Source organism: Elaeis guineensis, chromosome 13 (assembly GCF_000442705.2).
Source record: "Elaeis guineensis isolate ETL-2024a chromosome 13, EG11, whole genome shotgun sequence".
In the NCBI taxonomy this organism is placed as follows: Eukaryota; Viridiplantae; Streptophyta; class Magnoliopsida; order Arecales; family Arecaceae; genus Elaeis; species Elaeis guineensis.
The window spans coordinates 2117272-2142302 of NC_026005.2; the positions used below are offsets into that span (position 1 = coordinate 2117272).

A 25031-nucleotide genomic window follows, 5' to 3' on the forward strand; every position below is an offset into this window, starting at 1 on the left:
TGGACACTTCGAAGCACACTGTACGATTGCTCACCATACAATTCTTGTAAGTGAGTGATCAGAGCCCTGACAGTGGGCATATGCTCATGCTGGCTCTGCAACTCATTTGACATGGATGCTAGCACATAGCACTTGACCCGACTGTCTTCATCCATCCACTTTTCATAAGCAGCTCTTTACTCAGCAGTAGGACAATTTGGTAACACTATGAGTTTCTAGTCAAGTACATGACCTAGTTTTTTTGAAGTCAGAACAATCCTGAGATTTCTTAATCAGTTTTTATAATTTGTTTCAGTCAAATGCTTGGACTTAAGGATGCGAGTTAGAAGATTTGAGGCTGACATTGTTTAACTGTGAGAGTATAGATTCAAGTTAGACTTTTATACTTTAAAGTTATATTTACTTTTAGAGACTTTAAAATACAAATAATGACTCTCACTAATTTTTCGGATCCCTCCACTCTCCGAATGGAAAACGAAAATCCTAACATGACAAATAAATTTTTAGTAGATGCTGCGGTCTCACCGATGCCATGTACCTTACCTAACAGTTATTGATAATATGCACACCGATACATGGACAACTCTTTGTCCAGATGCTTCTCTAAACATATTGTAGCGACTTGATCTCTAAGTCATGTGGGCTCACCTAACAGTTATTGACCACACTCCTTTGTTAAGTCCGACCCACCATTTATAAGTAGGTGTAAGGCCATCATCGGATCCCTCACCTAACAATTATTGGGCCCAATCCTATCCTCACCCTGGAGCAACTCTTTGCTAATAGAGTGGTTGTATGTTTCTGATGCAACTAAACCACTGTAACCAGTCGAGAATAATCAACACTAGTAGCATGCCTGCATATCTACAATGGTGAAAGACCTATAGATTTAATATTTATGAGGAGGTTTAGGTTTAGATCTCATCTAATCAGTCATCATATGACTGATTTAATTGGCATGGGCTAAACCAAAACGCCAAACTGTAGCAAAAATTTAGTGTAGGGGCAAAATGATAATTTTAAAACTTTTTCAAAATTATTATTTTACAGTAGAATTATTAATTAATCTCATTAATTAATACTAATTAACCCTACACTAGGATCTAAATATGATACAATAGCATGCATTTAAATTTGAAATTCAAATTTGAATCAGTAAACCTTTTACAGTACTGTGTTCAGAACACATCACCTTTTGCGGGTAGTTGATCACCGCAAACTGATCACCGTCAGGGGCTCTGATCGTCACGTCGCATCCACATAAATGTCTGACCTCTGCGGATCATCCACACGAAGCTCCCTTCTGATCAGCTCCTCACGAATGCTAGTTCGTGATTTCACCCTTTGATGGTAGATGTTGATCGAACTCCTTCGATCGATGTGTGCCGACTTCTCAGATGCTCTGGATCATCTACACAGTTGCTTGAGAGGTTGATGGATCTCTCCCTAAAATTTGGTGGACTCACGACACTTGTGGCACACCAATCTCACTTCCTGAACCCTAGGTAGAAACCCTAGGGTACACACCAAAAACCCTGCGCCCAATTTTCTCTCTTTTTTTTCTTTTTCTCTCAGAAGGTTTTGGACCTTCACCTCGCATAGAAGCCTTCCTCACACCCCAAAGTTTCTCTCCTAAAATTTCTACGCACGTCCCACCTTTCTCCTCTTTTTAAAACAACGTCGAACGTGTCTTATCCGCGTGAGAGGATAAAGATAAGTGGTTGCACATTTGAATTCAAATCAAATTTGAATTTAAACGAAAACCAACTTATCCCTATCCTTTTGGGCGTGAGAAGAGAAGGGGCGTGGCTCTTTGTGCATGGACAATGTTTCATGAGAAACCTTTTCTCGTGTAAGTAATGTGGCGCACAAAATGGATAAGGATGAAGGGGCAAGTGATAAGTTATCCATTCAAATTCAAATTTGCTTTGAATTTGAATGGCTAACTAATTATTTTATCCATCCATATGGCGCACAAATGAGGGCATGGGGAAGGGTTTTGCGTGAGAAAAATTTCACGAGAAGTTTCTTCTCGTGAGTTCAAATGGGTGCAAGGAAGTTGGGTGTCACAGGGAATTTAAAACAAGAAGGTTTGATTCAAATTGAGCCAACCTAATCTAAATAGGTTAAGCACAATTAGAATAGATTAAATCTAACATAATTAGGCTTAATTAGGCTCAATAAAATTCTAATTAAATCAAAAATTAACTAAGCCTAACCCCTGATCAAATCAGGGACTAAACCACCTTAACGATTAGGTCAACATTTAACCTAATCGGGTCAATCCAAACTGAATCCAATTCAATTGGACTTGATCCAAAAATAATTACTCAATCAAATTAAGTTAATTAGTGATCAAATCACTAATTAAATCTCTCATAAATATTGAGTCCAAATCCGATGGGCAATCAGGCATCAGAGACCATCGATATGAAATCCTGATCAAAGAATTCAAATTTCAAATTCAAAATTTGAAATTCAAAATTTTGATCCCGGTACCTAAAATGTGTGAAACTCATGATCAGAGAATCCTAATTCTCAATCATAGAGTCTCAGATAGATAAGACTCATAATCAGCCATCAGATCAGAAAGGAACCTCTAATGTGTGTGACCCCGCAGGTTCGAACCTAAGTCGGTAGCACAGGAACCAATTCCTGTACTAATCGAAGTGACCATCTAGCAATGGTACCCGACGATCGGATAGGTCGAATAATCATAATCGCAACATTCAGAACCTACGTGAATATGGTTACCGTATAATTTATCCCTTTTGACCCCTGTGTTTAGGACGACTCAGAGTTAAACTGTCAACCCTGATGATATCATCCGAATCGTGCTCAACTCAATTAGTCCTGTGACTCCTCACTAGGACTACCCTGGTCAAGGTTTTGCTAAATTGAAATACGACTGTACACAGCTCCTAAACTGGAGTGGTCAATCCCATCTTGACACATGCACCGACAAGTCAAGTACTTGACTACACCCAGCAGCCTTCCGTCATTGAATTAGAAATTCAGGTAGTTCAGTGCCTAAGTGCAGTGAGTTGCTTGCAAGTCACCGTGGCGGTCTCAGGTCGGAGGGATATTTATACCCATATCCCATCGGAGCAAATCTTGACAGTAGAAATAGCTCCGGAGTTGGTCACGTTCAGTGTAGATGTACCATTACATCTCACCTGTATGCCATACCAGTGTCTCCACACTCTTTGGTTATGAGGACAACCAACCCATATGGCACACAACGACCTATGCTCGATAAACGTTGTCATCCTTGGTAACAACGTATCATTTGGTCACGAACATGTTTAAGGACTAAGCGACAAATCCTCCTTTGTCGAGTCTAAATAGTCCTAAGGATTTCACCACAACACAGGAGTTCATTAGAAGATGAAACATTTGTAATGAAAAAATACCAAAATAACTTTTATTTATTTATAATTTATGTACTAATACAAAAGGAGCACAACCGTCAACAGGCTGATGATTGGCTTTGGGACACTATTCCCAACACAAACAACCTTATTCAAGACTCAATCTTTTAAATTGGCTAAGTAAGTTGAATAATTGGCATGGGCCCCTATTGCTTTCTCCAGACATCAATAAATTTACCAGATCAGCTAACGAAATCAATTAAATAACCACCTCTCAATTACTTGTCTTATATACTAATAGGTCAATTGGTCTAAATAGGTTAACTCGAACGAATCAGGCTCAAGCCATTGAGCTGAATTAGGTCCTTAGGTTAATCAATTTTATATATAGAATTCAATCGATTTGATCAACAATAATTGCATGATCATATTACTTAGTTGATCTAACCCTAATCAATATTTGACTCAGTTTAATCAATTACTTAATCAGATTAAACTATATTGTTCAAATCAAAAACTCTAGATGCAATCTAATTATATGACCTAATTTTTTGATTTTTCATAACCGAAACTCTTATGCATAAATATAAATTTCAGATTCCAAAACTAAATTACAGATCTAAATTATTTGCATGAAAGATAAGTTTTAAATCATGAAAATAATTTTCAGATTTAATATTCAAACATATATCTCATATATGTATGTAAAATTTAGATCTAAGAAAAAATTTATATCATATATCTCATATACAAATCATGAATCATATTGAAAATAATTTTGTGACCTAAATATATAATCATATATCTCATATATGAATTATGAATTAGGTCAAATAAAATTTCAGATTTATGCATGCGTCTACATATCACATAATTATGAACTAGAAACCGTTCTAGAATAAAATTCAGATCTATGCATGCTTTCACATATCAACTATATATTTTATAATTAAATCTAAAATAAATTTTAAATTCAAAATATTCATCTATATATCTCATGTATTAAGAAAAAATCAGATTTTAAAACTTCTTTCAAAATATATATGTCAATTTCATGCATATGAAACTTGTGGCTCTAATATCACTGTTGGAATTTCTAGGTCGGGGCATGCATGTATATTTCAATTTTTTTTTCTAAATATAGAAGTAGAATATAAGATTAAAACTCTTTTTAATCTATATAATGTATGCATAAAACATAAATCACAAGGATCTACTTCATATGCTGAAATTGAACATATACTGAAATTGATCATGTGATCGAATCACATATCTTTTTCATACTTTTTTTTCTTCAAATCTGGATCTAGAAGAGAAGAGGCTCTCTTAGCCGTGTAAGTGTTTAGCCTCTATGGATATTCACTCAGGATCAGTCTGGAACAGCCCTCTTAATATTGATTTTTTTTTTTCAAGAAAAATCTGCTTGTGAATCTGAACTAAGCCTGGATCGTGATCAACTCTTTGATCCTTTCCTTGATCTTCTTCTTCTCTTCTTCTCTTGCTTTTCTTCCTTAGATTATAAAGCAACCAGTAAGTAGAAACCAGCAATCAAGTGGAACACCCAAACCCCTTTTGGGCATGAAGATGGAGGATGTCTAAGGTGTGGGACGTTGGACCTCTAAGGGAGAAGAGAGGAGAGAAGAAAAGAGGGGCGTGGGGCTGCTAATTGAAGTGTCTAAAGATCTTAGGGGAGGTCCCTTTAAATAGGCATAAGATTTGAATCCTATTCAAAACCAAACAACCACTTAATACAAGTTCTACTTGCATTAAGTTTCCTTATACCTTTAGTTATTTGACTTCCTTTAGGAAATCAATTAGGCGCCAACTATTGGAGCCCTTGCACCCACAAAAATATACCTCACTTTGCACCCATAGGGATGCCCATAATGGATCCATACGCCCTCTAATGAATGGACACGTCCAACTTGATCAAATCAAGTGGTGCCCAAAGAAAACTATCAAGAAAATTATTTAAGGACTTGCACTCTTAATTCATTTGATTCAAAACCTTAGGTATCCAACAATTGGAGCTCAATGAATCTAATTCATTTAGATTATTAGCAGATAATTAAGTTTGAATTAATCTTATCAAATAAGAAATTCAAACATAAAGAGAAAATTGGGTCCAACCATGTGTTAGTAAGGTTATTCTGAACCCAATAGGATTTTTCTAAATCTAATTAAGACTTCATAAGCTCAATTGCTTATTCCAGATCTAATCCTTTGTTGTGTGACCTCATAGGTTCAATTCTATTTGGTAGTGAGATATACAATGATCTCTATCATTGTATTATTGAAACTCTTTTCAATAGATCTAGAATAATTTCACTCTAACTCATCAAGGATTGTCGATTCTGAGCAACTTTAGTGAGCTCTCACAATCCACCAGTGACACCTAACAGTATGTAGTGGCAATCCAGTAGAACCAAAAATGAACCTCAAAGTGTAGTTAACGTGTGATTCAGTCCCTCTATCGTGAGTCCCGACTAGATGGCAGGTCATGGATGAATCGTCAAACCTCATCATCAATCATATGATAGATTCGATTAGCTCAAATCCAATTATGATGCTTATGAAATTTTTTTCCATCAATCACACTGCTGTGACCACAGATTCTTGATCTTAGCCTTTCAAATCCCATAGAACTACTCCTTTCTATCAAGGTCGATAGATTTCATCTTGATGTGCATCCTACTCCTACAGTGGACCAACTATCGCCAACATCTACTACAAGGGCTCATTGAGATTATGTTTATGTGTTAGTCAAACTTCAGCAGTCTCACTGTGAGCAGTCGTACCATCACAGGTCAAAGGATCATTCACACAACTACAACATCGAGACAATCACTGACGATTGAGTAGAAATCTAAGTGATCTCTCGTATGATCATGCTCAGTACTAGTTGTTCTCTAACAACTATTTATACTCATCGCTCAGTGTCTCTACAATGTAGATCAGAGACTAATCTATCCTGAAGGAAGTGATTTATGCACCGATCCATCTGGATCGATCATCGTCCTCGTGATGATACTATGATCAGAAATATTTAGGAATTAAATACACATCTCTAATTCTCAACACTTTGAGAATATGTATCGAAATATTAATTTCATGGACGATTCTAGGATACATCACGCTTGAATGAAAAATAAACTTATTTTTTATTGATTAAGTATAAAATTGTATCCTAGCTTTATTATAATGTATCGGTCATATTACTTCTAGGACATACATCTAATAGAAAGATCGGAAAAGAACGTTGAGGTTACTTTTTTATATATATATAAAAATATATAAACATCATTTTAAATGATCACAACGACGCTTCCATTTTTTTTTATTGGATTTCACGTAGATAGTGATTTTGATCAAAAAAATATTATTTAAAATGATGTTTTTTCAAAAAATAACATCATTTGAAGTAACATTTTATAATCTTTACAATATACTCGTAAATAAGGTGAAATCTACTTCAAACTGATAAAAAAATTTTTAAATACGGTAAATGGCTCACCCTTTCTCCTTACTAAATGGATAAAAAAATTATACCCGACACCACGTCCACTGCATATGCGTGTTCGCCGCTAATATTCATCAAACAGGCATCTCGATGGACACCTTTAAAAATAAACGGCTGTGATTACCGGTGATGCAGACATAATTTCTCCGGATCGAACATCGGAGGCGGCCAATGATTCTTCATCTGACTCGGTGTCTCTCCTTGTGTGTCCTCTATTAGTACCAGTTCACAGCCCTCCTCTGCGCCCAATAAATCTTTCGAACCGTAGCTTGGATTGTCTCTAAGATGGAGCTCAAGCCCGGTATGTCCGCTCTCGTCACCGGCGGCGCCTCCGGAATCGGTAACCTGATTGCTCTCGTTATTTCTTTGCCTTGTATGTTTTCTTTGGCCGAAGATTGTCGTAGAGAATTCAAAATTTCAGCGAAACGTTTGTTCAGGAGCTGTCAGTCATTAGGAAACTGGGTGACATTGCCCTGTTTCGGAAAAAGGTAGAGAGCAGAGGAGAGGGGAAGAAGTTGTCGCGCTTGCTCGATCCCTGCCGGATAAGTTGGCCTCCCGAGGTCATTGTTTTCATCCCGGGAGGATAGGGCGGCTATCGCCCTTCTTCTCCTCGTTCTCTTTCCTTCCGGGTTGGAAAGGGAGTTTTATGTTGAAATGTTGAAATAAGTTCGATTGTGTCATTTTTGATTGATTGGAAATTGGTGCGAAGATGTGATGGATGATTCAAAGGGTTGAAAGTGGAAAGAGTTCCTGATTGGTATTAACATTAAGAGTATAGCTCAAACGCACAAGTTTTGGCCTTTTTTTTTTTCCCTGTAAATTTGGTCAAATAATGGATATGGTGATGGGTCACTCCGGACTTGTGTAACAACATGGAACCTCACACAAAAGGCTAGCTAAGAAGGTGTTATTTGAGTTCGTTGGTTGTGTGTAAACACCCAAAATCTATTCTGTATATAGCTGATGTGGGGCTAAATACATGCCTGTACAAGTCTTTATATACTCTTTCTGTTTAAGCCCGGGCATTCTCATGAAGCTAAGGATCCAAATCCATTCAAATCCAATCAAAAGTACTATAAATCTAATCATAAATGCAACAATCAACCCTTGGTCAATCCAAATGGATTTATGTTGCAATATCCGTAGTCCACATAGGCCATGAATGGGTCCAATTGGATATCGGTGATAAGAAATAAAAATAAAATAAAGAGGGAGGAATAGAATCACTACCAGAGTTGCGAGATTGAGAAACTCGCAAGTTCACTTAGCCAAAACGTGGATATGGATAGACTTGGTCTTGTGGTTCCATCATACTTGATCTTAGAGTCCGTCTCTTATAGAAGTGCTCCAACATTCGGATCCCATAATAAGAGGCAGCGGTTCCATCTCTTCTCCAATGGATATATTTGTTTGGGATCACATATTTGTTAGAATGGAGTATCACAACACATCATTCAGTTGGATTTCATGGCCACAATGGTTAACAACTTGGGGGCTGCTTGATGGTTTATGTCCTTTTGAATACAGTTACTTGTGAAATTATTTGTTGTCTCTAAGCTTTTGGATTCTGTTTTATCGACGTATGCGTTCTTAGTGATGCTTGAGGACAAAGAGCTGATGTAGAGAGCATGTGAGTTTTTTGTTCTTGAGAGTACTGTTACTGGCAAATAATAGTGGTCTGCTCTGCTGGAGTTCGGCACATGTTGAGCTGCCATCATGGCCGTTTCATTGGAAATTGTAGTTATTATTTTTTAGTTATGTGGAAAAAAGTATAAACCATCATCATCGATTACATAGTTATCACTATCATGAACTTTGTACATGGTGCAATCTTTTTCTCGTATGCCTTTTTTACTTAAAATTTTTTGTTCTTTTTATCATTTTATGAATCAATTACTCATTGCTTTGAGCTGAAAGCTTCTGTTACACCATGAATAGCTAGAATTATAAGTCTTGAAAATTGAAAAAAAAAAAAAGGTAACTCACAGAAAATCTTTGGCAAATTGGAAATAGGGGTTTCCCCTCTTGCAGTTGCATAATGCTTAAATGGTACTTTGTCTGTTAAATAAGACGTTCTTGTGTATATAGGCTTATTCTACACTCTTTATCAGAGTAGATAACTATCAATCAAGCATACAGCATGAAGAGGAACTTCCTATATACTGAATGTACCTAGGGCCTGTCTGAGTACCTGGGCATTTTACTATTTGCGGTCCTGTGACTGTTGACAACAGAGGAAGTCTGATTTTTTAACATTTAAAACAAGTTACAATATGCTGACTTCTCTTTTATTTCTTAAAGCCTCAAATCATGAAATATCCTGAAATATGGTCCATCAATATATTATAAGTTTTGTTTAGATCAGGATTCGGGAAATTTGAGAGTTCAAAAGAGATCTTTAGATGTCAAACAAATGTGCCATTATGCAATAATGATTTTTATTACATGTTTCTTTGTTATGCAAAATTGTCCTTGTCATGGATGTAAAGCCTATTACTAATTTTTTCTATCAATTTTTTGTAGGTAAAGCACTTAGCTTGGCTCTTGCACAAAAAGGTGTATGTGTAACTGTGGTTGACAGCTCTGAAGAGAGGGGGAAGGAAGTTGCTCTTTTGATAGAAAAAGAGAATGAAAAGTTCCATCTGAAACTTAAATTTCCACCAGCTATTTTTATCAGGTGTGATGTCACAAATACAAGTAAGTATTCCACCCATTTCCCAATTGCGTATAAGTGTATAACAATTATCAATTTCTATGCCTTAAGATATTCCTTTGAAATTTGAAACTAAATAGATTCTATTAGTTGTTTTTTGCCACTTAAATTTTTCCAAGCTGAATACGGCAACACAAATATTTAAACTTCTATTCAGCTTTTGGATTGAAGTCACTGGCCTAAATATGTGACTGGATTTCTCATTAGCTGAGGAGGTAAACTACTATATTACAATTACAAAAGTTAGCAGCATATGAAATATAATATAGCACTGTAAGGGGTATACAGTGACTGACTATTGATGCACTGCCTTTTTGCATGTTAGCGCCTGAATTTTGGATGAAGAATTCCTCTTTCCTTGTTATTTATCTTTATTCTGCAACGGTCTTGTTACTCTTGTATATACTTCTCAGACAAATAATCATTTTTGTAGATAGCTATTCTTTCATACTTCTTTCTTTCAAAGTTTTGAGTGTCCATGTGTTAAAACAGACATCTGAGTAAATCATATTGGATTATGGCTGTGAACATCAGCCAAATGTTTCTAATGATATATCATCAGCTATTACCATGAAGCGGTTGGATGACATTAACTTGCTGATCCTATGATAATATGCACTTGCAGAAATTATAGTTGTGCAGAAGATGCTAAATGGGCATAACTAATGTTGTTGTGATCTTGAGCCATGATCTGCTGCAAAACATGATATAATAAGAACATTATTTTGGAAGCTCTTACCTATATATGCATCAAATGGCCGCAAGATTAATATCAAAAGCATAGAAGTTAAATAAATTTTCGGAGAGGAACTAAACCAATTGTGATGGTCCACCTGTATCTTCAGATCTGTAAATTATCATAAATGTTTCTTATTGTTGATTTGATGTCCATGATATACTTTCACAAGAGGGAATGACTATATTTAAATGCTTTATGAACATTAATGCCACCCTTATGATATAAATGTTTTATAAAATGAATTGAAGAGAAATCCATAGCTATTTTGATTCCCATGATTTAACTTAATTAAATATAATTGGAAGTTTGTTGGTTCATAGTGATTGGGTACATCTTAGAAATCATTGGTCTGTAAATAAATTATTTGTATGTAAATTCTTGACTCTATATTTAATAGCGTTGTAATTGCAAATTAATAATGAATAGGTGATGTTGTTGCTGCTTTTGAGAAGCATGTGGAGACCTATGGAGGACTCGATATCTGTATCAATAGTGCTGGAATTGTCAATATTGTTTCATTTTATCAAGACAAAACTGATGGGAATGGCACATGGAGACGTACTGTCAATGTTAACCTGACTGCACTTATTGATTGTACACGCATTGGGGTATGCACACTCATTATCAACTGTTAGGCAATTCATTGTTGACATAGCAATTTTCATTTTGAAACCTGAGTCTAGAAACTTTTCTTTCTGCTACTTAAATATCTTATCCACTAAAATTGCTACTTCTTGAAGACAAATTACATATGTATGTATGTATATATATATATATTAGAAATTGGGTTATATGGAATATTCTACAGGCTAGATAGTATTTTTGAGCAGCAGAGCTGCTCACCTGATATGTCTGGGTGCTCTGTGAAATGTGAAGAAAGCTAAAACTTCAAGAAAATGATGAAAGGGATTAAACCTTTAGTGCAAGAAGCCAGCAAATCGTTATCATGCAAAACAGGCTGCCTGTAACATGCTAGGTCAAAAGAAAAGGGAAGAGAGGGAGTGAAGAACTTGATGAAACCTACTATCAGAAAGAATTTAACACTTGAAGACCTGCAACAGAAACTTCTAATGATTTTATAATGCCTGTATAAATTGTAGGTTTGTGAGTTTTACTATGGATACTAGTCTCTTGATGAAAAAATTTAACTTCTTATTGTTTCCTAAGACAAAAAAAGGAATAAAAAAAAGGGGAAACAAGGAAGAGATTAACTGGCTCGGGCTACTAGTCTCATTGCAAAATTGACTTTCATTTCATTTTCTCATGATGGAAGAACTTGGGAAAGCGTAAACTAGATACTTGTAGAGCTCAAAATTTTTATAATGGCAGCACTTTCGTTCAATGGATTAGTTAACTCACTAATTTGTAAAATATCTGGTTTGGTCCTACATCACTTGCTTCTATCTTGTGGAGTTCCTCTTGTAGCATCTTTTAATGTTCTAAAGAATCTAAAGTTCTAAACAATAATGTGGACTCAACACTCAAAAGAACAACAAAATATATGATGAAGGGTTATAATTTTCATTTTACTAACTGCATCTGTGTTTCTTTTTAACAATCTTGTGAGATAGTTACACTCAAGGTTTTGAGCAAGATTTTATGTCTGACTCATGCTGAGGGGTACAGGGCATACTTTAGTGACTTCATAATGTATTGGTTTGGTAGAGGGACTTGGAACACCCTGTGCCAACACATCGTAAAGGTGCTGTGCCAAGTCCACTAGTGTACCATGTATTGGTAATAGAATGTACCATTTCCATACTATACTGATATGTATTAGTTAGATACAAATATAAGGCCCAATACTAAGGCTTTAAACATTAGTTTGGAGACTCGGGTTTCAGTTGGTCTTGTTGAGCAATGATTTGATAGTTTGCTCCATTTTTTGGATTTTTATAAATGAAATATATTGGAAAACCAGTAAAATAACAAAAATAATGTATAAACAAAAAAATCCAAGAGAGTGCATATTATATTATTTGAAATCTTGAGTACTTTTTATTGTTTGAAATTTTAGAAGCATGGTCTTGATGATTTTGGACTGAAAGCCTGAAAGGCCAAAAACTGAAAAATAAAAAGTATTGAAAAAAAAAAAGAAATACAGAAACAATCATTTTATGTACAGGTCAGTTTGTACTGTAACTTTCAATTTTTTTTAACAACAATATACTTATATTATTCATAACAATGTAAGTATGTAAATATTGTACAAATGTTGTCATGCATAGAAATATGAAGTTGGTATGTTGATTACCATTGTATATAGTTCTATGTATCAGCATACGGGTTACAATTAAAATTTTTAAAAGATCTAAAGGCATAGAACTGAGCTCCAGTCATCCAAATCCATGTTCAAATCTTGTGAATCCGCTCAGTGGAACAGGGGGCTCAATCTATTCCTTGAACTCCTTTTAAACTCTTTCTCCTCCACAAAAAAAAAGGGTATTTAATCTTAATACAACGCTTTTGGAGTCTGGAACTTAGCTACCTGAAGTGGGAACAGGTGCGGAAATGGATTTAGGTGTAAGTGCAGGGAAATGAATCTCTTAAAAAAGTTTAGAATAGGAAGCACTTTTGAAGTGTGTTGGAAGAGAGTTTCCTTAGAGATTCTGAAACAAGAACAGAATTCCAGGTAGAAGTTTTTTGCTAGGTGCTACTAAGGTGTTGTGTTATCACCATCAGTAATTGACCCTTATTTTAACTTGAAAAATAAAAGTAAAGGGTCAAATTGAGGTCTGCCCTTGGATTGACCGCTGTTCTATATTTGAAACCTATGATTGAAAATTTGAAATTTTCAATCTTAGGTTTCAAAAAATGCTTTTGGAGTCTGGAACTTAGTTACCCAAAGTGCGAATGGGTGCGGAAATGGATTTTGGTGTAAGTGCAGTGAAATGAATCTCTCAAAAAAGTTTAGAATAGGAAGCACTTTTGAAGTGTGTTGGAAGAGAGTTTCCTTAGAGATTCTGAAACAAGAATGGAATTCTAGGTAGAAGTTTTTTGCTAGGTGCTACTAAGTTGTTGTGTTATCACCATCAGTAATCGACCCTTATTTTAACTCGAAAAATAAAAGTCTAGGGTGAAATTGAGATCTGCCCTTGGATTAACTGCCATTGTATATTTGAAACCTATGATTGAAAATTTGAAAATTTTCTTGGCTCTTAATTTCTATGTCCATTTCATGTTTAATCCATAGCCCATGCTTAACTGTGTATAAGACAACCATAACTGTGTATGGGGACAAAACATAATGTGCTAACTGCGTAAAGGACTTAATGTAAGATGGCATTCAAACAAAAGATCGGATGCTAATTTCCCAAATAAAAATGATGTCTGACACTAACCATACTTGAAGAAATCAAGAAATGATTCCCAAAATAAACTGAATTACCCAGATAATGATTGAACCTAGCATTGATGTTCATCCAGTGATTTTTGGCTGAAACCCTAAAGTTTATGAATCCATCAATACTGGCTGAAATGTATTGGATTAATTGGTTGGCTTTAGTGGAACAGATCATAAAAACTATTCTAGTATCCAGTCCAACCATTAGTGATTCATTATTCTTGAAATAGTTTGGTTAGGATCTGGCCAAAATTTAATAGTTAAGACCTTTGTGATAATCTTACTTGTGCTTCATCCAGATTACTTCTTGTCATTCATGTGCTTCAAACTAATAGAAAGTAGGTCTTCTATAAGAGGAAGTTTATTAATCCTTATTTTATGAATCGGAGGACATAATTGCCCAAAGCAGCTCATCAAAATTTAAACTTTAATATCCATAGGCTAAATAATGGGTTATGAAAGTAAGACTTTGAAAAAACTATGATAGAATAAGAGGAGACTTCCATCTTGGTGTTAATGAGTTTGGTTTCCTTAGTTCGGAAGCAGAGCATTCCCTAAGAGCCTGGCCTCAAAGGCCTCCTTCCCTTGTGCATGTGACTAGCAATTTGCTGGAAGGCCTGACCCACCGGCTAAAGGGAAAAGAAGAAACAATACAAGTCTGATTAGAATCAATTGGCCCTTGAGATCTTTTGGAGGAGGGAGGAATAAGGAAGAGTAATGATATTGCACCACTATTGCATTCACTTGCTGTCCGATGGGGAAAGATGAGATGGGCAGTTGGATTGGTGCTGTGGGGTACTGGAGGGAAATAGCATTTTTTGATTGAAAAAGTAGTGGGGAGTCTCGGTAGTTTGAGATTCTGTATTGCGACATGTTCTTTCCAATTTCAAGGAATTTCCAGATTGTCCCTTTCATTTTAAAGTCCTTTCCACCAAGTCTTTTGATGCTTCTCCTACCTATATGTTTTTCTCATCACTCTCCACTAACCATAATTGCTGAAATCAAAGTGCCCCAAGCCATGTTGAACAAAAGAAAAAAAAAAAAAAAAAAAAAAAAAAACTCAGGTTGCTGATCTGGCTATGTCATTCCAACTCTGTTTGAAAATTGATAGGCTAGTAAAACACAGTCAAATTTTTTTTCTGCTTTATAATCTTCTTTTTAGAACATTTTCAAGTTCACACAATTTTTATGGCTAATAGATCTTGTAATCGGTTTGGTTTAATTGCTGCTAAGCATTTTACTAAATCTTTGTGAAGTATTACTAACCAACATAAGTAATAAAACAATGACAACATGATCTTTTTTTTTTTTTTGTTTTTTCCGAAGCTGAAATGTTATTAGAGAGGTTGCCTCTTACTTATAAATTGCATTTCTTAAAAGTTTTATGTATTGTATTTCTTTTAATCAGCACAAATGTCTAGAAAGAAGATGAAAGTTATTGTCAAGGTCGCGGAGAAAGAACTAACTTGAGTAATTGCAATTGATGGATAAGGTTACAATGTTACTGTGATTTTTTGATTTTTGTCAATTTTTCTTTTCTTCTTTATCGTCTTCTTTTAGAACATTTTCAAGTGCACACAATTTTTATGGCTGATAGATCTTGTAATCAGTTTGGTTCAATAGCTACCAAGCATTTTACTAAATCTTTGTGAAGTATTACTAACCAAAAGTAAAAAACAATGACAACGTGATCTTCTTTTTTTTTTTTTTGTGATATTTTCAGAAGCTGAAATGTTTGGCTCTTACTTATAAATTGCATTTCTTAAAAGTTTTTTTTATTGTATTTCTTTTATTCAGCACAAATGTCTAGAAAGAAGATGAAAGTTATAGTCAAGGTCGCAAAGAAAGAACTAACTTGAGTAATTGCAAGTGATGGATAAGGTTACAATGTTATAGTTATTTTTTGATTGTTGTACGATTTTAAGAAAATAATGGGTTTTGAACACTAGTGCTGGAAATTGAATTAAAGGATGTGTGCTCTTTGTATTAAGATCTTCTAATTTGGAGGACGCTTGTTTCAAAATCTTGCCCTAGAAGATGAAGATCTATATATTGCATATAATTGCAGCATATGACAATTTATATTTAAAAATATAGTTTATTAATTATTTAGTTGATTCTTAATTTTATGGTTATATATGTTATATAGGGTTGGAAATGGGCTCAAGCCAGCCTAAGGCCTGTTGGGTAGGGCGTTGAATCAAGCCAAATATTGCTTGGGTTGGGTTTGGTCCTAAAAATAGAGCCCGAATCATTTTTAGGCTGGGCTCTGCTAATGCTTAGGCTTGTCAGAAACCCAAGCTTGGTTTTTGGCCCAAAGCTGGATCCCAAACTTGGCCCAAATTCATTATTAGGATTTTTGCCAGGAGTTTTTAAGGTCAGTCTAGAGCATTTTGCGCCACAGGTCAATTAAGGCAGTTTGGGTTTGGCCCAGCCTTTTAGCTTGAACAGGCTTATTTGGGTCATGCTCAAGTGGTCTTCGATCTCAGGCTCGGGCTGGGATTTGAAAGAAATTTTGAGCCTAAGCCCGGATTGCCCTAACAAATTTTTGGGCCGCACTTGAGCTGGGGTATGTCCCTTCCTGGCCCAGTTCCAAGCCCTAATGACATGACAAGTTTGTTTATGAACTTTGAAGTCTGACAAGTCTTTATTAAATAACATTGTGGCCCCCCGCACAAGAATCATAGCTTCGCCCCTGGTTGGGGCGTGACTTGAGTTGTCAAGAAACTTGCACATGAAAAATATTTAAGGCCATTTCTGCTGTGACGTACTTTGAGAGAGGTGAAAATAGCTTGGCTAAATTTCTGTAATAGCTGGAAGAGGAAGATGACTTGTGGAATACTATTGTTACAACGAGATATTACAAGGCTTGCTGGAATAGAATTCTTTCAAGTCTATAGCTTCAAACTTGGGCTTAACAGTTTTGATTTTATTTATCTAATTTTAATTTTTCCATTGCAAATGGACCCCTATCATCTGTAAGATTTTGTTGTTATAACAGATAAGAATGTGTAGTTACATTCCCATCATTATTACTTCGTGTATACTGTGTAAAATATACTTAAACCTCCTTCTATTAGTTATCTGATCTCAAATATTTGACTCAGATTCAAACAATGCTATCTACAAAAAAGCCTGGTGTGATAATAAATCTGGGCTCAGCCTCAGGTCTCTATCCCTGGTATGCTGACCCTATTTATTCTGCTACAAAAGGTTTGTCTCTCTTCTCTAACTTCATAATCCAATTGTCCAAGTTTCAAGTTCTTAAATGAACTACACGGAGTATGGACTTATGACCGTCTTTTCGGCTTATATTTTCTGTTATATTCTGTTTGTATCAATTTTGGATATATGAACGACAAAACATTTGTACATATATGTATGTTGCATATGTGATATAGTTATATGTTGCTCTGGATGGACCAAGTTCGTGACTTTTCTTACTGGAAAACGGTTGCATCTCCCCTCTAATGCTTAAGTTAGCATAGGTGTATTTTTGTCATTTGACTGCTGTCACCAATGCACATTTTTTTGGTTCATTGGTTACTTCACTGTTTAATGCATTAGTAGTAACATGTAAACGATAGTACTCCCGCATTTTTTTGGTTCATTGGTTACTTCACTGTTTAATGCATTTGTAGTAACATGTAAACGATAGTACTCCCATACAACTAACGCTGTCTAATACAATCCATGGGGGTGAAACTGTCATCTTCTGGTAAAACCAAGATACAAACTTTGGTTTTGCTGGAGCATTGCAACAACATATATGTACTTATATATGTTTGCACTTTGCGCATGCGTATGCTGTTGAATTAGAATAATTTGTTTTACTAATGCATGCAAGCCATTAAAGTAAAACTAATCACATGATGTAACAACAAATGATAAATTTCTTGCACTTGTCATTGGTTGGTGCAAGGAAAGATAAGGGTTCAAATAAACCATCTATAATCTTATAGACCTGTCATTACATACAATGATATCAAGTATGACTTCACATTTTATTCATATAAGTATTTTATAATACACATTGATATAACAACTTGAAATTTGACAAATATTCATCACGAATCCCTTTGTGTTTTAAATATAAAAATGATTCCAGCAGCATTTTGATGTTATCTATGCATATCATTATGTTCATATTCTTTTGCCAGTATTAACTTAAGAATGAAGACTCAATCTAGCTTATTTTTCTTCTTTCTGTTCCTGTTTATTTTTATTTTTATTTTTATTTTTTGGGGGTGGGGGGTAAGGATTCTACCTTGCTTTTTCAAGTGCATAAACATGAAATTAAATCATAGTGCAATCTCATGAGAAACATAAATCAACTGGCTTTGACTCATTTGAATTGAGCAAAGATTTAAGTTTCCAAGTGTGGAGGACATAGCCAAGAGTTGCACATTAAATATCATATGAGCATAATGCCAAAACTTATTAGCATCCAACCACCACGATGAAATTTGATGGTTGATATTTAAATATTTTTGCACTGAACAAGTACTAGAATTGGGTTGTTGGGGTTCAGGTTGTCTGCAGGAAACAATTCTTGGTTGTATATGTGCATCTTGATTTTTTCCAGATGTATATTTATCTCGAGTCCATTTGTCACGCGTCCGACCCAAGATGTGGATCAGAGGTCATAGCAACTGCCGCATATTTATGAAGAACTCTTCCTATAAGCATGCAAGGTATCTTATGACGATATCAATGCATCACATCGGAATAAAATTTAAATGCTTATTGTTCAACTTTAATTCAAATAACTAAATCAAATGTCTTATATCCAATAAAATTTTACTAAAAATTACACAAAAGTAAATCTAAGTTCAACGAAGTTGACAATGCTAAATCTCATCTCTAAAAGCTCTCTTTCAATATTAATGCCCACGCTCGCAATTAATTATCTGAATCTGCAAAATAAGATGAGAGAGGTAATGAACTTGATAGCCCAGTAAGTAATGAATATCTTAACTAGATATTTTAGATATTATATAATGTTCAAAAATAATGGCATGAATAAACATAAGAACATATTTCATGCTAGGTCAAAGCAAATCAAATCCTTTCAAATGTTCATATAAAAATATAATCGTAAATTCGATTCGAATTAAAACACATATAGCTCAACAGCCTTGACTATGGCCAATGTTTAACCCCCATTGGTGGTGTTGAAATCAATGCACCATCCTCATTGGTAGGGTCGAAAATCAATGCACAACCCCCATTAGAAGGGTCGAAAACCAACGTATAACCCCCATTAGTAGGGTCGAAAACTAACGTATAATCTCCATTGGCAGGACCCACTGAAACATAGTTAGGCTGAGAGTACAAATTCAATTCATATCAAACACTTTTATAAAATAAAATATAGGTTTCATAATTTCACTAAACATATGCATAATCAATAAATCATATTCTTTTAGAAGTTACTTTCCATTCAAAGCATAGTTTCATAAATCATGCATAATTCAAGGACTAATATTTGCTTTCAAAATAAATATGAAATATCTCGAGAAGACAGTTCATTATTTATCTTTTTCGCAGAACACTGAACGAATAGATTGATTAACCTTGAGGAGATTCTTCAGAACCTATGATTTAAAATCATATTTTATATAAATTTTTATTTCACAACTAAATCAAAATAAACTCCAAATTAAAACCCCACTTAAGGTTGGTCCAGAAATTAGTTGTCTCATGGATCAGATTTTTAGACTAATCATAGAAGGGGACCTCTAGGTTTATCAATCCCAAGAAAGGAGAGAAAATTTTAGAGAGAGAAAATGGAGAGAGAAAATTAAAAGTTCTAGAGAGAGAAAATAGTGGTTCAGACTCAGAGCAAGGAGAGATGGAAGAGAGAGAAACTCTCTCTTCTTTTTTTTTTCTTTTTTTTTCATGGCAAAACAGAGGACCCGCGTCCTCTTCTTCCTCCATTCACGGAATAGGGGGTTCTTGCTCCCCCTTGTTCCCGACGAGGAGACCCTCCCCCCAGCCGACCACCACTCAGGCCGGTGGGGCAGTCCCCGGCGACGTCGAGCGGCCGGGTCTGGCGACCTGCAGCGGCCAAACCGCAATGGGAAAAATCAAAATCAAAGGAGAAAAACAGGGGAAAACCAGCAGATTTTTCTTCAAGAATTTTTCAGCAATAAGCCATAAAATCTCAAACTTAAAATCTCATGAAAGATTGAAGGAGTGAAGAGGTTATGTGGCTTTTGATGGACTTAGATTTGGTTTTCTGACGGCCAAAGCAAGGAGAAGCCACTGGTGAGTAGGTAGAAATCAAGAGATTTGTTGGGGATTTTTGTGATGATTAATTGAAGGGATCGAGGCCTTAAATAGACCTCAAACAGGAGAGATTTCGTGTTTGAATCGGTCTCTAATTCCTTAAGATTTTAGGAGTTCATTTTTGAGGAATTTGAATTGGGGAAGAACTCCTTCGGGAGTTCTTCCGTGAGTCCCTCTTCACGTTGGCTCCAGGACACGTGCTGGCCTCTCTCTCTTTTTAAATGGGTTTTGTTTAAAATTTTGGGTATTACACCATTATTGGAAGAGTGCATAGATTTGCCGAACGATCTAAATGATTCTGTGGAGGCATGATTAGAGAGCAATGTCATTAGGATTTAGTCAGATATTGGACTATAAATCTGCTGTCCTTTGATCATGAAGCCTCATCATGGTGGAGCAAGAGGTGATGCCCCATCTTATGCATATGCTGAGGAAGAGTGACCAGGTGACACTATGCTGGTCGTTCTCAAGTACCATGTGATCATCATGTTTGTGGCAGCATCATGGCTGGAGGGTTTATTAAATAGGGAAACGAATGTCATGATATCAATGAACTGTGACAGTGATCTTATCTGGAACCAACATTCTCTCATATGTTCTTTGGTATGCTTGTTATTTTCAGTTTCAGTTGCAATTTTGCCCTTGGCAAGCTTACAGAAGCAACATGCGGCACCTGATACTGCACGTCTCTCTTTCTCTCTCTCTCTTTTGGAGTAACTTGAGCATGTGAAATTCATTGCTTAAATGAGTCATTGAATTAACACATTATATCTAGCACAAGAGATATGTAGATGGTGCAATTGGTTCGAGACAAATGCCAATATTAGGACTAAATATTACTTGGATAGCAGGTATATAGAGCTCATAGGAACCTTAGAAATGTACATATAACAATGACAGTAATGCCAATAACAGAATTGAAATTGAAGAAAACTGGTAAAGTTGGTAAAGTCTCTCATATTGATATAAGAGGTTTTGGTGTGATCCCACCCTTATCCGGATTTTGAGCTAGACTTCTACCTAGTTCTCGAAAAAAATGAAAGTAGAAATTCTCATGGAGAAAAAATCACAGCGACAAAATTTTCACAAAATATGGACGAGCAATCATAAACAAATTACAAAGGTACATGTTCATTGATACATATCAAAGTGACACCACCTAACAGATGAATTATTTAACCTCCATAACCATCCAGCCTTTTCTTAACTATTCATGGTCAGCTTTATGGATCGTCATTCATCAAGTATTGCTATTTAGGGCCACCTCTAATATTGCTAGAAGTTTTTCTATATCTTTTTTATAAACTCCATCCACCACTCCAAGTTATCTTATATATGTTTGGCTCTTTTTCTTACTATCTTAAACACAAACTAAAGTGCCTCCCCTTGCTGGAGCATTTGCAAATCTTTGTAGTACATATCTATATGGTTTGTTAAATCGGTATTGAAGGTTGTACTAGCCGGCGACCAATCAGGCACGATAAAAATCCACACTATGCTATTCCAGGCATACCGAAATAGGGAGAGCCGGAGAAGGAGAGAGAGGAAAAGAGAGGGAGGGAGGGAGGGAGAGGGAGAGGGAGGAATGGAGAGAGAGAGGTTCGGATTCGGTGAGAGAGAGGGGGAGAGGGAGGGAGAGGAATGGAGGGAGAGAGAAGAGGCCAAGAGAGAGAGGCTTGGATCTGGTGAGAGATAGACTTATCTAGGTTGTAAGACTTTGTTGTAGAATTAGCTAGGGATGGAGGGGCTATGGTTAGCATTTTGATAAGGCGGAGGGGTTAAATGAAGGTGAAGAGGAGTGATCGAGCATTTTTATATTGCGAACCGAAAGGGAGGCTTGAACCATGCTGGCAATTGACTGGTTTGGCTTTGGACGCTCTGAACTAGTCGGTTTGACAAATCATGTCTGTTACCGCAAAAATCTAGGACTTGATTGGAAAAGCTGGAGCGATGGTGCATCCTCCTGGAAGAGAGACCTGCAAAACAAGTCTGGATCGGAGTTGGCTCCAACGGGACCCTCCGACGCTCAAGTCAGATCTTAGAAAAAAAGAAAAAGAGCTTCGAGAGAGATTGTGCTCGCGTACCTTGGAGATTCCCTATAGGCCGTTTTTGTAGGCAAGGGCTGGAGTGCCATTTTAGACAGGTTGTCTGACCGATTTGGGTGTGATGTGGCAAGATTTTCGTCCGAATTTTTCGAGATCGGGCGGTTACACTTGTTTTATTTGTTTCGGAGCCAGTTGGGGTGTTGTAGGCGCTTTTAAATTTGAAATGAGGGCGTGAGTATGATAGGACCAGTTTCGATTGAAGAGACTTCAACTTGGCTAATGAAGACGGGTGTCGAAGGGAGGAAGTGGTTGGAGCCGGCTGTGCTGTGGGACGAGGATCGACATGGGCTGAAGTATGCCTGCAGCCAAAGTTAGGAATAAACCCATCCAGATGTCGGTTGTTGCGGAGACTAGAGCTAGTTGGAGCCTGGGTTTGAGACCAAAGTCAGGATCAGCTAGACTTTGATGTTCCGCTTAAGCAGATCATCAGGAATCGAGGATCGTCGGGGTCTGAAGCTAGGATTGGGAGGTCCTGGGTTATGTACTGGATGACTTCCTTCAGCAGCCCTCTCGTGGTTCGAGAGGGACACATCTACCTCTAAGATCAGGTACCTCCATCTCTGACCGTGCCATGGCATCGGCCTTTCATGCTCTATCACGTACCTTCCTATTGATTCATGTCTTTGGCCTGGGTGGCAAATTACCCCCCAACAATGTTTATACCATTTAAATCATTTTCCATCACTTTATTTTTGTCCTTAATTTGTGTAATTCATAAACTTTTTTTTTAACAGATGCATTTCTTTATTTTTCTAGTTCTTCCACAAATCCATCTTAATATTCTTATTTTTGCATACTCAACTTGTTTTCCACACATAATATTGTTTTTTGTAAAATTGATATTTGAAGCATGCTTTATGAGCCTCGAATATTCTACATCAAAAACTTCATTTATAATAGAAATTAAAAATCCTCTATATAAACCAACTCTCCCCTAACTTCAAAATCCCTCCCAAATGGTTGTCTCCTCTATCCCTCCTTATTTTTTATTCTTGTTTCTTTTCACTTGGTCATGCTATCACCTCTACTACTCTAGCTTTACCTAGAATAACCTTGCACTTTCAACCTATAGATATCACATACTCTTTGGATAAGTTATCAGAAATCTTTCACTTGTTGAATCCAAGCTTCTTTGCCTTTGTCTCCATTTCTTTCTCCCCTAACATTTCAGCCTCCAATTTTTTCATCTTCATTCTCTTTGATTTTGATCTCTTCTCTATTAGTTTTCTAGTTATTGCTTCTGACTATGCACCTTTTGCATAACTTAAGCAGCTCCTTCAAACCACCAAACTCAAGGATGGAATTGGTGTTTTGCATGAAACTACTCTACCTACGTTTGACTTGATTCATCCATAGTAACGGATGACACAATGTCAAGGCTTGACATGAGATTCTTCAGTAGGTCCATTGATGATTGCCATATGTTCAGATCTAGTAGGTTTTCTCCATCACTTATCCAAAAGGAATTGACATCTTAGTGCTTTCTTTAGTCTTCTTAAAGCTTAACCTTCTCTTTTAGCATTTCAATGGTTGTATATTGTGTTACCATGCTTCCACAATTCACCCGATGACTGCTTTCAAAGTACATAGAGAACTACAAACTTTTCTTCCAAACTTTCTAAATTCACATAATATTGGAGCCTTTGCAATTTCGTTTGAGGAGGCTTGACACTTGAGATCCTCCACTTGTTCCACTTATATCGTTGATGCATTGAGTTTATGTCTCAAGCTCCTCATTGATGTTGCCGTAGTATTGATTGCTTTTTGGTAAGAAACTTAGTAACTTGCAAATAAACTTAACTAAGACAACAATCCATCTGTAAGTTTATCCGATTCCCTTGGGCAATATTCGCTGTCTCGATATTGGATCACGTATTGGTACTAATCTATTACGGTATCGGTACACGGTAAGGTACGAGATAGCAAGATGTACTGAGTGTTGGTATGGTATGAGACTGCATATTAGTTCGATATCGATATGCCTGGTATGGTACGGTACCGACCAGTATAGCAAACCTTACTTCTGGATAAATAGACTTTTTGACTTGCAACATTTATTCATGCCAAACTTCTTATTGTGTCTCGGTCTCCTCCATACATCGAAAATTTGCACATCTATAAGAACCATCTCCTTGATCAATCTTTTCTCAAATGTATAGTATACCCATCTATAGGAACCAGCTCACTCCATTCAAAAACCTACAAGGAGTTTGAAGAAAAGAGGAAAAGACCCTTTTAGCCAACCATCAAGCACGATACTAATTCAATGTTATTAAGCTGCCATTATAATCTCCATGATATCTAGGAACTTGAGAACATCATTGCAGAAGACTATAACTTCAAACTTCTTAAGGTTGTTCCACTTATATGCTTTCTGTCAAAAGCAAGATCACTTAACATAGGCTCCATTTCCTCCTTATTTTGACAAATCAATGGGAAATATAGAAGCTTGATGTAGATAGAGCATTCTATATCCATTCTCAAGTTGCGATATTCAACCCTTTTAAGTGGTTGATAAATAGATCACTTATATCTCCCAAATTTGTGGTCTTGATTGGAAGTTGATTGAAGATGTTTCTTCATCATCCAAAGCTCATGCTTGCCATTTTTCATTTCTTTTCCACATAATAGCCGAATGCCTTTTCCATATTCCTCTCCTTAATCTTGGCCCACTTTTGCTGGGAACATTCCCTGGTTGCATAGGATATCAAAATCACATTTTGTCCTTGGTAGAGTAACAATTACAAAAGCTTTCTCCTGTTCTTCCCTCTCAATGACCTCCACACCTCATCTGCCCTTTATGTAGCTATGAGGAAGAAACCTACGCTGAGCTCATGTCTGGAGCCTTAACACCAAAAGCACCTCGAGACATTTCTTCAAGCTCTTCTAACATGTATCAGTGACCTCAAGATGTAAGGGCTTTCTGGGAAATTTGCTGAGAAGAGAGTA

At 36.2% G+C, this 25031-nt stretch overlaps 1 protein-coding gene across 2 annotated transcripts in view; it reads left to right on the plus strand.

Annotated features, from left to right (window-relative positions):
- Nucleotides 1-7057: 7057 nt before the first annotated feature.
- Nucleotides 7058-25031, plus strand: part of LOC105060936 (uncharacterized) — a 58186-nt gene continuing 40212 nt past the window's right edge. For both annotated transcript variants that reach the window (XR_012136271.1, XM_073247548.1), the window contains exons 1-4: nt 7058-7231; nt 9415-9588; nt 10770-10951; nt 16794-16899. Coding sequence is in view for 1 of the 2 variants with exons in the window: in XM_073247548.1 (XP_073103649.1) it covers nt 7177-7231; nt 9415-9588; nt 10770-10951; nt 16794-16899 (517 nt within the window). In the remaining variant the exon portion in view is untranslated. The remainder of the gene's footprint in view (nt 7232-9414; nt 9589-10769; nt 10952-16793; nt 16900-25031) is intronic.